The 14839-nt window shown below is 44.6% G+C and overlaps 1 protein-coding gene across 5 annotated transcripts in view; it reads left to right on the plus strand.

Annotated features, from left to right (window-relative positions):
- UBR1 (ubiquitin protein ligase E3 component n-recognin 1) overlaps positions 1-14839 on the plus strand; it is a 126712-nt gene that overhangs the window by 81297 nt on the left and 30576 nt on the right. For 3 of the 5 annotated variants that reach the window (XM_090033319.1, XM_090033316.1, XM_090033317.1), the window contains exons 31-35: positions 3823-3916; positions 9455-9607; positions 10027-10124; positions 12909-13005; positions 14540-14688. In XM_090033319.1, coding sequence (XP_089889445.1) covers positions 3823-3916; positions 9455-9607; positions 10027-10124; positions 12909-13005; positions 14540-14688 — 591 coding nt within the window. The remainder of the gene's footprint in view (positions 1-3822; positions 3917-9454; positions 9608-10026; positions 10125-12908; positions 13006-14539; positions 14689-14839) is intronic. The other 2 variants (XM_090033318.1, XM_090033320.1) reach the window with 1 other exon arrangement.

Raw genomic sequence — 14839 nt, forward strand, 5'->3', positions numbered from 1 at the left:
TTATATATGAAGAACCACATTAAATATCACAGTGGGCTTGCCTACATGAGATTCTTTACTGAGCAGTAGAGCTAATTACTGTGCAGTAAGCATCTGTATCTACACATGCAGATGATTACTGTGCAGTAATTGGCTCTAATCACAAGTGAATTTGCTACATGCAAATGCAGGTAGCAGATTTGCTTGTGACTAGGAACTGTGCAGTAGCACATGTGCAGATGGCTGACCAGGAGCAAATATGCTCCCAGTTAACTGGGCAGCATGGGGTAGAAGATTTGCTTCCTGCACCTGGGAACTGTTTGCTGCCAGGACAGGTTCCACCACTGGAACCTGGGTGGAAACAGTGCTCCTGCCCTAGCAGCAAGGAGCTCCCAGCCCCTGCTCCACAATTGCCTTCATCTGCCCCGCCCCCCTCCACGCCCCTTCCTACCCAGATGTACGCTGCTCTCCAAGTTGCCAGGCTGCATATTGGCAATTGGATCAGTATCAACCGATATGGCTGGCTAATAATTGGCCATTGGTATTGGCCAAAAAAACCCCCTTTATCAGTGCACTTCTGCTCAGTAATGGAAAACAACTATGAAGTTGATTAAATGCAACCAACACTGAGCATGACTAAAACACCTGGCCTATATTGGGCAAGCGTTCATGATAGGTTACTACACCCCACCTGAATAAGAGGTAAGGTAGTGTTCATTGTGCTTAGTCCTCCTCAACGCAGACTCTTTTTTCAAGTCATAGTGAGCCACATTTTGACTTTCTCTTCACTCCCACAGCTGAGCTGCGCCTGTCTTCCCCATTTCCAATGATTTCTATGTCTTCAGTAGCCTTAAATACCTGATGCACACAGTCAAATTGTTTCACCCAGAAACCCTTACTCAGCACATTGTATTTAATTAGTGTGGCTCTGCCCTCTGTGGGGTGGACCTGGAACAGGTATTCATGTGCTGCATCTGTATATACATTTTTGGAGAGTCCCAAGACTTGAGACAAAAACACCCAGTTTCAGTCATGCATGGGGGCCAGTTAGCACATGAATCTTTTGTGGGGGCTATCTGGAGCAGTGTTTCTCAAATTTTTTTGTACCAGGACCCATTTGGAAACCATTTTTAAAGTTTGTTTGTGACCTTTTCATATATTCTTTTGATACACTTCTGGGTCGTGACCCATAGGTTGAGAAATGCTGATCTGGAGTACATGCATGTACTGAGCAGTGCTGAGCTGTGGGGTTACCATGGCTTGAAATGCCGTTAGCTCTGCTGGGACCCATCCCAATGAACTATGTGGTAAATCATGACCCTTTGGCTTTGAACTAATATCATGCAGTTTGTACTTGTATATAAGTAGGTACAACAGTGGTGCTTAAAAGTGTGTTTATGGAGTACCTGTGCTAAAACTTGGAACAGTTTCAAAAAAGGTAAAATTCATTAATTCTGCATGAACTAAGTCTATGGGTACCTGTAGTAATTTGCCTATATGCAAGTTACTACAGGTATATTTTTTTCAAAGCCAGAGTTTTCACATTTGCTCCTCACTTCCATGTACTCAGGGAGAGCAAGGTCTAACAGTAAGGATGGAGGGGGGAAGAAGTTGGGGTGGGGGGCAGAGATCTGACCCCCAGATTTATTTTCCTAGCTGCAGCAGTAGGATGAGGACAAATTAAAGGCCAGCCTCCAATAATTAGATTCTATACCTGGAAAATTATAACAAACCTTTTATGTTTTCGATATATAGAATCTAATTATGGGGAGTCGTCTTACATTGAGGGTATTTATAATAATGTAGGGGATAACAAAAAGGCAAATTAGATTTTCAGGAACAAATCACAGCAAACAAATCTTTAACTTCCTCTCAACAGTGTAACTATATAAAAAGGAAACGTATACCACAGATGTGTTGCATCTTGATTTTGGTAGTCAGCAAGTAAGTGAAATTACTGTAAGGTGGATGTGTGCAACTGATAGATGAAATGGAACACATTAGCTGAAGGGATGAGAAAAGTTTTGTACTATAAACTGTATAGTATGTATTTTAGCAGTGACAATATAAATCAGTTGCTGCTCTCTTATTGCATACTCTGTCCAGACACCTAAAGCAACCAGTCATCTGTGAAGAATCATGCCTGTTCAACTTATTAACATAAAAGTGAGCATGAGTGAGTGTAATGCAGAAAGTTGAATCATTCATGCCCATTTTGGCTGCTTTTCCTTTATGTCCTCGTACCTAATGTTCAGAATAAATCGAAGTTAGTAATGATACTCTTGTGTCCGGGCAAGCTCATTGTTAGTAACCATTCACTAGTCCTCTGTGCTTAACTGTGTGTGTTTATCAACATAACAGGGGAAAGAAGGAAAGATATCTTAATTTCCTAAGTCCATTAGTAGATATCTGAACTCTTTTTATACTTAGTTCCTTTCCAGTTCACAAATAAAGAATAGATCTTTAAATGTTTTTTTTTCCCCCCCTAAAATGAGCAGGAAAACACACTAATACCACAATGTGTACACAGTTCAGAAGTAGTTTTGCACCAGGGTGTATCAGCCTATTCTCTACTTCTAGCACTTTATAAAATATATAACTTACTACCCTATGCAAGCAGAAGCCTTGGATTTGCATGTGCTCGCTCACTCTCTTCTCCTCTCTATCTCCCCCTCTCTCCCCTTTCCTTTTCACCCATATAGGTATGGAAAGAATGTGCAAGCATGTGGGGAGGGAGGGATGGATGGGGAGAGAGAGAGAAGAGGAGGGGGAGAACTTGACTATACATAAGGGAAGAGAGACGATGTATATGCAATAAAAGTAGCAACCCCCAAAATATAATGTAATATTGGTGGATTTTTTTTTTTTTTGCTGCTTTTATTGTGTCTATATTATTATTCAAGTTTACCTGTTCAAAACCAGAAAACGCTTCTTATAAAGGTTGGCACAGCTGTTGTGATTTAGTTGTGGACTCAGATTTTATTTCATGAAAAACGAAATCTGACTCTAACTGCATATTGCAAGGGTTTTCAACCTTTTTTAGTCTATGTACCCCTGGCAGCCAGATGCTGACCAGGAGGGTACTGTATGGCTGGACATGGAGCAGGGAGGCAGGGACAGTGCACAGGTGGGCAGGGATGGAGCACTGCTGCCTCCCAGGAGCAGGGCTGTAGCGGGGTGGGGAAGCTCACTGGGCTAGTGTGTGGCGATAGCAGCAGAGGGGCACTGCTGCCCTTGCCCCATCCCAGCACTGCTCTTGAGAGGCAGCAGCACTCCATCCCTGCCTGCCCATGCATACGCCCTAGGACTGGTCCAAGTACCCAGGGGTATGCAGCCCCCCAGTTGACAACCCTTGGCATATTGCAACACAACAAAACCTGTCAGGTTCTTTTAATAGTGTTGCTAGTTAATTTTTTTCAAACAAAAAGAATCAGAATGCAAGTGCAAGCTGGGCTTTACTTTGATATTTGATATATAAAGTTTGTCTTTTGTTATTAGTCAACTTATTAATCACCAAATACAAGGCCAAAGGTAATACAGCTGAAATTGTAGACGGGTAAAGTTGACTGAGTATTTTGATGCCTTTTTCCAGGAGAAAATATTTTTCTAACTGAAGAAAATTCATCTCCTAGCTAAAATTGTTTTCAGGTTTCATTTTTTTAAATTTCATCATTTTGCAGGTGCATTGCTGGGTGGCTGTCAGAGTATTGCAAAACTTTCAGATTTCTAACTTGACTGTGTATACAGTGGAAAAATAATAGTAATGAAAAGGATTTGTATCTGAATTGATTAAATGTATACTACCTTTCTTTTAAACTTTATTTCTTTGTTCTGTTTTTCTAGGTACGCTCGATCCTCTTTTCATGCATCCTGATTTGTCATGTGGAACTTATACAGGAAGCTGTGGTCATGTGATGCATGCAGCCTGCTGGCAGAAGTAAGGATTATATCTTTGCAGTTTTATTTCATATTTAGGAGATAAACTGGTTCTAAAGCGTTTAAGGGCATGGAAGCACCATAATAAAAAAATACTGAAATTTAAGTAAGTTCTCAACCAGTTTAAATACTCAGCCAAGAAAGAATGAAAGCAACCTGGCAAATAGCAGTCTCAAACCAAGAGGGGAAGGCATCAGTAAAAGGAATTAGTATCCTCGTTGGCTAAAAGAAGAGTCTGGCTCCAGCTCCCAGCTGCCTTCTACCCACTCTGCTACGCCAGGTGAGCAGAGTGAGTGGAAGGCTGCCAGGAGCTGGAGCCAGAGCCCGGCATGCTGGGGGAGGAGCCACCTAGCTGAAGCTTCCTCCTGGCCAGGAGTGGTGCAGCAGGAGGAGGAGCCCATGGAGACAAGGAGAGTAGAGCAGCACCCAGGCGGCAGCAGCCACACTCGGATCGCTCCTGCCGGAATCTGTGCACACTGGCCAGGGCTGAGCTGACAGCCATGGGCTGGAGTATGGCATGGGCTGTCCTGGGCTGGGCTTAGTCCCATGTAGAGGACCACAGGGCTAGCCACAGGCCAAATGGAATCAATTGGTGGGCCAGGTCTTGCCTACCCCTGCCCCTAGCTAATCATCACTGTCAGTTTAGGACATCACAGTTTCCTATAGACCTTAAATACTTAGGGACTTGATAGAAAAGAGCTGTATCTAATGCTTTTCTAACAGAGTGAATAGTCTTTTAGCAAGAAATAGGACACAATTATTGGCAAAGTTTAAACCAGGGGCACACAAAATACCTCCCGTGGGCTGGATCCGGCCAGCCAGGCGCTTTCATCCTGCCCGTGGCACTCACTAACTAATCGTACCCTGCCCAGCCCTTCTGCCCATGCTAGTGGGAGCAAGGAGCAGCACATCCTCAATAAGCAGCACTGGGTCAGGAGGGGCAGACTGAAGTGCTCTGGGTCAGAATACAAGGGGGTCAGGAGGAAGGGGACTTAACAGTGGAGATCTACTACAGACCACCCAACTAGAGAAAAGAGCTAGACTGGGAATTCTCAGGTCAGCTCGCGGAGGCAGTTAAGTCAAAGGATGTAGTCATCATCCTTTGACTTAACTGCCACCTCATCATGGGTGACCTAAACTATCTGGACATTTGCTGGGAAGAGCAGTCATCCAGGTCTGACCGCTCACATAGGTTCCTAGCCGTGTTACAGGACCTCCATCTAACCCAGGAGGTGTACAGTCCCACCAGGGGAAATGCTTTGTTAGACCTGGTCCTGGCCACAAGCGATGACCTGGTGAGGGGAGTGTGGGTGCTTGAACACCTGGGTGATAGTGATCATCACCTATTGGAATTCACCATCCAGCACAGGGTGGCAAAGGCCTGCAGCCAGACATCTGCCCTCGTGAAGTCCAGGGCTTTCATTGAGCTAAGGAGACTAGTTGGCGGAGGTACTGGGTCCTGGAGGGGTGGGGAGTTGGGAGTCCAAGAAGAGTGGTCGTTCCTGAAGGAGGCGATCCTCCAAGCCCAAAGGGTGGCAATTCCAACACAGATCAAAGGGGGCAAGAGTGCTCAAAAGCCCCCATGGCTCACCAAAAGCATCCAGGGACGTCTCAAAGCTAAGAAGGAGGCGTACACCCAATGGAAGGGAGGGGCCATCACCAGGGAGGACTATACATCTTTTGCTTGGGATTATAGGGGAGTGGTCAGGAAGACCAAGGTGGAGATGGAACTGGGACTAGCAACCCTGATCAAGGATAAAAGAAATCCTTTCTTAAATACATAGAGGGTAAAAAGAAGGTTCCGGGTAATGTGGGACCTCTGCAGGACATGCCTGGAAATCTGGTGGTCTCACCAGGTGACAAAGCTAACCTATGTAACAATTTCTTTGCCTCCATTTTTCTGAGCAGGGACCAGGTCATCCCCACCCCCACCGGGATCCCCAGTGGTCCCAGGGGAGGCGCAGCCAGGCCCAGGGTCAGACAGGATCTAGTCAGAGAACTTCTGGTGGGACTGGATGTGTTCAAATCAGCAGGTCTTGACCATCTCCACCCCAGAGTGCTGAGGGAATTAGCAGAGGTCATTGCGGGACCCCGGCACAGCTTTACGAACACTTGTGGTGCTCTGGCAAGGTGCCAGAGTATTGGAAAATGGCCAACGTGGTCCCCATTTTCAAAAAAGGGAGGAAGGAGGACCCAGGAAATTATAGGCCTGTTAGTCTTACCTTGGTCCTGGGTAAGCTCTTTGAGAAAGTTATCCAGGTGCACATCTGTGAAGGGCAAGCAGGGGAGTGTATGCTTAGGGGCAACCAACACAGGTTCATTAAAGGCAGGTCCTGTCAGACCAACCTGGTGGCCTTCTACAACCAGGTCACACAATCGTTGGATCCAGGTGTCATGGTAGACGTAGTCTTTCTGGACTTTAGGAAGGCCTTCGACACTGTCTCTCACCACATTCTCGTTAAAAAATTAAGAGATTGGGCTGTTTATGCCTACACAGTCAGATGGGTCGCCAGTTGGCTGGAGGGCCGCACCCAGAGAGTGGTGGTGGACGGGTCATTTTTGACCTGGAGGGATGTGGGCAGTGCGGTCCTCCAGGGCTCAGTCCTTTGGCCTGCACCGTTCAATTTCTTTACTAGCTACTTGGACAATGGGGTAAAAAACACCTTGTTCAATATGCAGATGACACTAAGATGTGGGGAGAAATGGGCAGGCTTGAAGGGAGGGACAGGCTGCAATTGGATCTGGACAGGTTACAGGGGTGGGCGGAGGAGAATAAGATGGGATTCAATACTGACAAGTGCAGGGTACTGCACCTAGGGAGAAAGAAAGAATCAGCAGCATAGCTACAGGCTGGGGAACTCCCTTCTCATCAGCACAGAGGCAGAAAAGGATCTTGGAGTCATCATTGATGAACAATGGCTGCCAGTGTGGGGACACGGTCAGGAAGGCCAACCGCACCTTGTCATGCATCCACAGAAGCATCACGAGCAGGTCCAAGGAGGTGATCCTCCCCCTCTATGCGACATTGGTCAGGCCGCAGTTGGAGTACTGTGTCCAGTTCTGGTCACTGCACTTCAGGAGGGATGTGGACAACATGGAGAGGGTTCGGAGGAGGGCCACCTGCATGATCAGGGGGCAGCAGGGCAGGCCCTACGAGGAGAGGCTATGAGACCTGTTCAGCCTCCACAAGAGAAGACTGAGGGGGAACCAGTGGCTGCCTATAAACTGGCCAAGGGAGACCAGCTGGCAGTGCGAGAATCCCTGTTCCCCTGAGCACTACTGGGAGTAACGAGGAATAACAGCCGTAAGTTGACAGAGAGTAGATTCACGCTAGATATCAGGATGCACTACTTCGCGGTCAGGGTGGCTAGGATCTGGAACCAACTTCCAAGGGAAGTGGTGTTCACTCCTACCCTGGGGCTCTTCAAAAGGAAGCTAGATAGACACCTAGCCAGGGTCGTTTGACCCTAGCATTTTTCCTGCCCATGGCAGGGGGTTGGACTTGATGATCTGCTCATGTCCCTTCTGACCCTACCAACTATGAAACTATAAGGTGGCCACTTATATGCACCCCACCAACATACCCTATTGCTTCTCGCTTCTACCCTTGTAGGCAGAGAGGCCTGGCCCAGCTAGCACACAGCTTCTGGGTGGGCCTGCTGCTGCCTCTGCTGCAGCTGTTGGGGGATCTGCTTGGCTTCCCTGGCTCCAGGCCACAGGTAGGGAAGTGGTGGGAGTGGCAGCAATGAGGAGCTCAGGTGGGGCAGGGTATGGGTGTGGGGGAGGTGTGCCCCCCTCCACTGGCCACAGGGCTCATATCTTCTGCAGGTGGCAGTGGCAACAGCAGGAGTGGGGCGGGGGGGGGTGCTCAGGACATTTGTGCTCTGTGCAGGTGTTAGCGCAGCTCTGGCCAGCACTGCACATTGTGGTGAGGGGCACAGCTCCGCCAGGTCACTTCGCCATCACTGGTGCTCCCTGCCACACATGTGTAGCACCCACACTCGCGCTTCACGGGAGGGAAGCTCCACACACTGGAACTGGCTGCCTGCCGCCACTTCCTGCCATGTGCCATGTAAGTCTCGGGACTCCATGGGAAGTTGGAGGCCTCTGCCTCCCCATGGAGTCTCAAGACCTGTGCAGCAAGAAGCAGTGGCAGGCAGCTGGCTCCAACTCATGGAGTTTCCCTCCTGTAGCATGCGAGTGCAAGGGAAGCACCAGTGATAAAGGCATCCCAGCTGGGCTGTGATCCTCACCGCGATGTGCAGTGCTGGCTAGAGCCACATGCCGCCAGGCACCAGTGCCTGCACTGGGCATGAGCATCCCTGCCTGCTGCTGCTGTGCCAAAGAAGTCAGGGGCGGAGGTATTCCACCCTCCCTCACACCCCACAAACACCATACCCCACATATACATACTCCCAACATACCCTATTGCCTCTCCACACATGCAGCCACACCCCCGCACCATACAGCCGCCCCACATGACACCCCAAACACACACACACACACACAAATGATATACAAGACTAAGGGGTTTTTTAGTTATTTGCAATCACCTCTATATATACTGTGCAAACAAATCATGACAAAAATATTTTTGTAATAAAATTAAAATATGCTATAGTAGTAGTTTGACTTTTAGTGTATAATTGTTGTTGTTTTTTCTGGTTCTAAGATTTTTTTTTTCCTAGTGGAGTTGTCAGTCCCATTGAGACCATGAGTGAAATCTGAAGACTTGCTTATATAAGGCAAATTTACAATGTAACCTTTATATTAATAGTCCAGTTCAGATTAGACCTTTATATATTAAAAAGTCATTTGTTCTCCCTTCCTATAAAAAACTAGCTTACTTAAGTAAATAATACCATCTGTTCCTTGATTGCATACCTGGCAGGCTTCCCTGTATTTTTTTATTTACTTACTAAAATTTACTTTACAGATGCATATTCATGAGGCTGAATTATTCTAGTATGTTTTCTTAAACATAAATTATGCACTTCATTTCAACAATAACAAACCTATTATTTTAACATCTAACGGTGAGACTGCATCCTCACCAGAAACAAACATTTTATGGCTCTAATCCATGAAATGCTACTATTGGCTTTTATTAATAAGATTAGAATGGAATGCTATGGGGAAATTTTTTATCCATAATTTGGAATGACTGTGTGCGACAGAGGGAAAGAGAGAGCGATGCAAGGTATGGTGTACCATCTATTTAAAAATACGGGTGAGGTAATTTAATGATTGTTGGACTGTCAATGTGTTTTGCAAAGCACCATATGGATGTTAAAAGCAAGGAGGCTCTTCACCATTTTTGCATGTAGAAAGCTCTGTAATTACTTGATTCACATATATACTTGAGGTTTTAACTTTATTTTGGTGTTTGTCTATACGTCAGGGGGATAGTGGAAAAGAAGTTTGACTGGCATAAATATGTATGCTGAATATCAGATTTTGTTGTTTGTGTACTTGATTCTGTGTTGCACTAGAAACCATTCCACTTACTGATTTTTTTTTTTCCCTTTCAATGTTATAGGTACTTTGAAGCCATACAGTTGAGCTTTCGACAGCGTCTCCATGTTGAACAGATTTTTGACTTGGAGAATGGAGAGTACCTCTGCCCACTCTGCAAGTCTCTCTGCAACACTGTGATTCCCATTGTTCCTTTGCAGACTCAGAAAATAAACAGGTGAACTACAGGGGCGGCCTATTTCTAAATTTTAAGAATAAAATCTATTTAGAGTTTCTAGAAGAGTTAGTTTTCTTTCTGCATGTGCAACAAGTTGGGATAATCTCAGCTACTTGGAAACTGCTTAAAACCTTACTGATGGCCCATTCAACTGTGTCTGACTTTATATTCAAAATCTGTTGCTGGAACCAATTTCTAATTTTGTAATTGGCCTGATTTTGCTGGGTGCATCCAGTGAGAAAGTGTTTCCTTTTTTTAGTTGACTAAAATGTACAGTTTTTATTAAGTTTCAAAAGTGAATAAGCAAACCGCATAACTATGCAAATGCTAAGAGCCATATGCTTTTCAGTTTCAGGAGATCAAGTTCAATGCTTCCTTATCCCTTCAAATAACCATCACTTTTTTATTTCTATTCTCAGTGATGATGCAGAGGCAATAGCTCAAATTCTGTCTCTAGCTAGGTGGTTGGAGATTGTCATGGCCAGGATATCAGGCTACACTGCAAACATCACTAAAGGTTTGTTACAGATTTCAAACTTCACGCTAGGATAACTGTCAAACATGCCCTTTTAGCTTTTAACTTCTAGCAAGAAAAAACACTGACTTTCAAATAAACATACCCATAATAATTTGCATATATGCAGACTAGCATAGGTACCTCTAGACTTAGTTCATTCAAAATTGATGCATTTTAACTATCTATCACAGGTACTTCATAAGCATGCTTTTGAGCCCCACTTTTTGTAACTGTATACATAGTACAACCTACATGATAGTAGTCCAGAGCCACAAGACTCATATAGTTCATTGGGCAGAGCTCCAGGAGAGTCGACAGCATTTCAAGCCATGGTGACCCCACAGTTCAGCACTGCCTAGTATGCATGTATACTCCAGATACCCATCTCTCCCAAAGGAGCTGTGCACTAATTAGTTCCCCTCTCATGACTGGAAATGAAAGTTCTGTTGCAAGCCCTGAGTCCCTCTAAAACTTCCTATGCAGGTGAGGTGTAGGGCTGCTTGGTCTGTCTCTGCTTCATGAAGGGCGGGGCCATATTAATCACATGCAGCAGGCTGAGACAGGGGATGGCAGAACCTCTCAGCTACACAGAGTTTTGGTGATGTCTGCCAGACAGTTAAAGTTGGTGAAGAAACAGGAATCATTGGAAATGGGAAAGATAGGCACTTTTCAATCCCACAGCTGAGGAGGAAGTCAAAATGTATTTGATGTAGTGGCTCACCATGACTTTAAGAGTTGGCAGTGAGGGGAACTGAGCACAATAGACACTTAATCTTATGCAGCTGGATTGTGTTTAACTTTGTGGGTTTTTTAGTAAGTTCAAGCATTTTTGGCACCAAGGGGAAGGTGTGAGGGCTGGCTCTGGCCCTGCTCAGGCTGGTGTGATATTATAGTACCTCCAGGCCTAGTGTCAGTTCCCTGTGGAGGGGGAACACCCACCCATTTTTTAAGGGCCAACCTCCCTCCCTCCCCCCCCCCCAGTTCCCGTTATGGGTCATGTGTTTTATAGGCATGTACTACATTTTGTTAACTTCATTTCAGTTATGATGACTGAGCACATGGTGCTTATAGCAACAGTTTAATGATGGCCAATGTATTTAATTGGAGGAGGGGGCTGTTGGTATGTGAATGCAAAATTGAGGGGCTTTTTCCCCCATGCCGATGGGAGGAAAATATAATCTTATATTCAAGTAAATGTAGTATTTTAATTTTTTTTACTTTCTTAAGTTGTGCTTATTTGTTTGAGCTGGGACTCTGTGCACTGATTATTGACTCTGGCACCTGTGCATCTCAAAAATGTTGTGTTGTGCAATTCATGGCCATTTCAAGATTTTAGTTTGCAGCTAAAAATGATAGGAAGTTTGAACAGCACGTTGGAGCTAGAGATCAGCAAAGTCTGAAGAGCAAGAATGCACATATTAGGAATGTAGGAACTAAAATCCTGACCCTAATGTCTATAAGCCTGAGTATTGGAGAGAAATCAGAATGCTTGTTGTTGTAGACAAGTAGTCTCCAGCCTTTTTATGGTGAAGATCACTTTTTCAAGTAAAGGGCAATCTAGGATCTACCGTGCCCCCTCCCCCCAACTAGTAGGTCAGTCAGGAGTGTGGGAGAGGGCCAGATCAGGGGACCCACAGTGAGGGAGAGAGTGGGGCAGGGGAGCAAGTGGGGCCCCAGCTGGCCTGGGGGAGGGTCAGAGTCTAGGCGGCTCATCCAGGCATGCGGGGGAGCTCCTGCTGCTGCACACACTTTGGTGGAGGCCTGGGGGGCACATGCCCCCCCAGTCTGTCCATGGAGTGAAACAGCTGCCACTCTGCACTGGGCTTTGTGCCCTGAGCTGCAGTGGGCCTCCAGCAAGGGGGTGAGCAGTGGTGGGAGCCCCCTTATGAGCCTGGATGAGCCACTTGGTCTCTAACCCTTCCCTGGCCTTGCCTGCCCAGGGTCCCGCTCACCTGGTTGTAGGGGGCATGCAGGGGTATCATCCCACTCACGCAGCCCAGTCCCAGCAGCAGCCCACCCATGTACATCCTACTGCTTCTATGTCCCACCGCTCCTGGGCTGCGTCCTGGGCGCCCCCAATCATGGACCCTCTGAATCCCAGTCCAGCTGTTCCCAATCACAGCTAGCCCCACCACAGACTGACATCAACTGTCAGGGGCTCCCTGATTGATCAGACAATCAGGACTGACCAGCTGGGGACCACTGTTCTAGACCGCCTTGATTTTTGTGAACAGGCATAGTAACCCTTGGATCTTCTTCATGTAATACGTAATGGATACCACTAGCCTTTTGGTGCTGTTTGCTTTGGGAGTAAAGCCAGAGCTCTCCTTTTATCTATGATCTAATTTCCCAGCATCTACTAACTTCTTTCCTTGTTTCACTTGGAAAATCAAATCACATGAACTTGAAAAAAGACCCAACCCAGATTTGCCTATTGAGTCCATAATAATTGGCCATAAGGAGTAAAATTGCAAATTAAGAAGTCCAAACTATACAAATATTACAGGAAGTATTGATGTAGTTAGATTTATAGTCTTATAACATTCCCTGAATTCTTCTGTAGCAAGAAAATTCCTTTTTCTGTTTCTGTCATGAACACCTTATCAACCAAGCATTGGTTTTAATTCTCATATTTATTGATATAGAAGAGAAGGGTCTTCAGGGAGGAGAGTTAAAAGAGATTTAATGCTAAGTTGTACTTAGGATTATTTCAAAAACAATTTAAAATAAAAGGAAGTCTGTGTATGCTTCATCGATTGTATTAATGTGATTTCTTTTTTCCAGAAGAAGAGCCTAAAAATGCTCCAGCTGTAGTCAGTAGACAAAAGGGGGACGCTGCTCTGGATTTCCATTCTATCCTTAGTTTTGGAATTCAGCCTTTGTAAGTGTTGCCAATAGTTTGTTTGGCTATAGGAATCTGAGTTCCACATTTTTCATTGTGTTCACTCTCCAAAGTGATCCAAGTCTGTTTCAAAACTCTGGAACCTGTTTTGTTCTTTTTATCAAAAGAAAAGAGTTTGTCAAAACTGAAAGCCAGGAACCTTCCTGACTTATAAACCCAGCTTTTCCAGTGTCTCCACATGAATTTTAATATTGAATGATGGATCTGTACCTTGGTTTTGTCAGACATGCTTCTATATGTCTTGTCTTTGTAATAATAATTTGAAATTACTTTGTAAGTCAAATTATTTATTAGTGATTTACTTAGAGGAGTAGAGTTGAACTGTCTAGTATATTGTGATACTAGTTTTTAACAAAGGGCCTTTCCCCTTGGGATAGAGGTGATCCCTAGACATATCCTTCTACTGTGTGCCTTAACCTTCTCCTTCCACTTAGGATGCTATTACAACCACCTTGTCCACTTTACTCTTTCTCCTCACAGCACACTTAATTAAAGAATCAGTTCTTTATTCTTTATCTGACCTCTGCTATCCATGGTTATACCTTGAAAAATTACTTTAGAAGTTGCATTAATATTTAGTTCCTTTCTTTTATTCTATGTCACAGTTACTCAGTAAAAACAAGGACGTTTTCCCCAAAATGTTGCTACTCCTGCAGACATACTCTGGTTTAAATGTTGAACTGTGTTCTTGCTTGTGCTCTGTGTAGCAGGATTCTGCAGCTTGAACTTAGTTAAACATTTTTAACATACTGCATGAGCCAGAATAAAATCCAAATAATTGTGTCATCTGTGCAGGGCTTGCAGGATAAAAAGTCCTGAAAGTATATTTCATTTCAGCAGATATGTCTTTGAGGGTATAGAAGAAAGAATCTGTTAACTGAGAGCATGCTGTTTTTGCATAATTGCTTTTCTGATCAGAATCGCATTTTAGAGGGACAGAGTAGATGATAAATTTTAAGGAGCTCCATTCTTGGAGAGAAAATTAAAATGTTAATTGTAAATTCAAAATTGCCTGTCTCTTATTGCAAATTTTTGATGAATGGATGGAAGGAGGCATGCTTTTCAGTAGAACTGCTATGCTTGTTTTTTCCACGGTTTTACTACTTTTTCCCTCAGTTCTTCATTACTCCAGTTAAAATGATTATGGTGCTGTTTACCCATATGGACTACAACATGCAGTGTGTACAAACAAATCGCTGTTTACCAGATTTAGTCTTGATTTTGTTGGCTTTCACTAATCAGTTCTAAAACATTTACTTGTGGAGAACCCTACATTTACCTGCCCATCTTATGTACATCATGGAAAAGCATTCAAGTGCAGGAGTCTTTGCTGGCAGTCCATGATGAGCTGGGATTATTTTTCTCAGTGCAGTCTTCTTTGTTTCCCCTCTCTGAAGAGGGAAAACTCCAGAGCCCCTGATTTTTTTTATGACCATCTTAGTTTATTGTCCTTTAAGTAACAGATACTTGTTACTGGTTCAGAGGTTGAAGCTATCTTGGCTTTCTTTTGCAGAGCCAAATACTCAAGAAGTATCAAGGAGATACTGGTTCTTTTTGCTACCACCGTTTACAGAGTTGGATTACAGGTTGCTCCCAATGAATCTGATCCTCGCATTCCTGTGACAACTTGGAGCACGTGTGCTTTTACTATTCAGTGTATAGGTAAAACGTCAAATGGGTTTCTTCTTTCCTGTGGGTCTGAACCTTTTTTGTTAATTTGAAATAGTGGGATGTTTGTTTAAATTAGAGGTCATTCAGATATGACCTCTGGTGTACCAGTACTGCTAAAGGAAGACACAAGGAGTGATCTCTC

Source organism: Crocodylus siamensis, chromosome 2 (genome assembly GCF_052110815.1).
Source record: "Crocodylus siamensis isolate JL-2025a chromosome 2, ASM5211081v1, whole genome shotgun sequence".
Lineage (NCBI taxonomy): Eukaryota > Metazoa > Chordata > Crocodylia > Crocodylidae > Crocodylus > Crocodylus siamensis.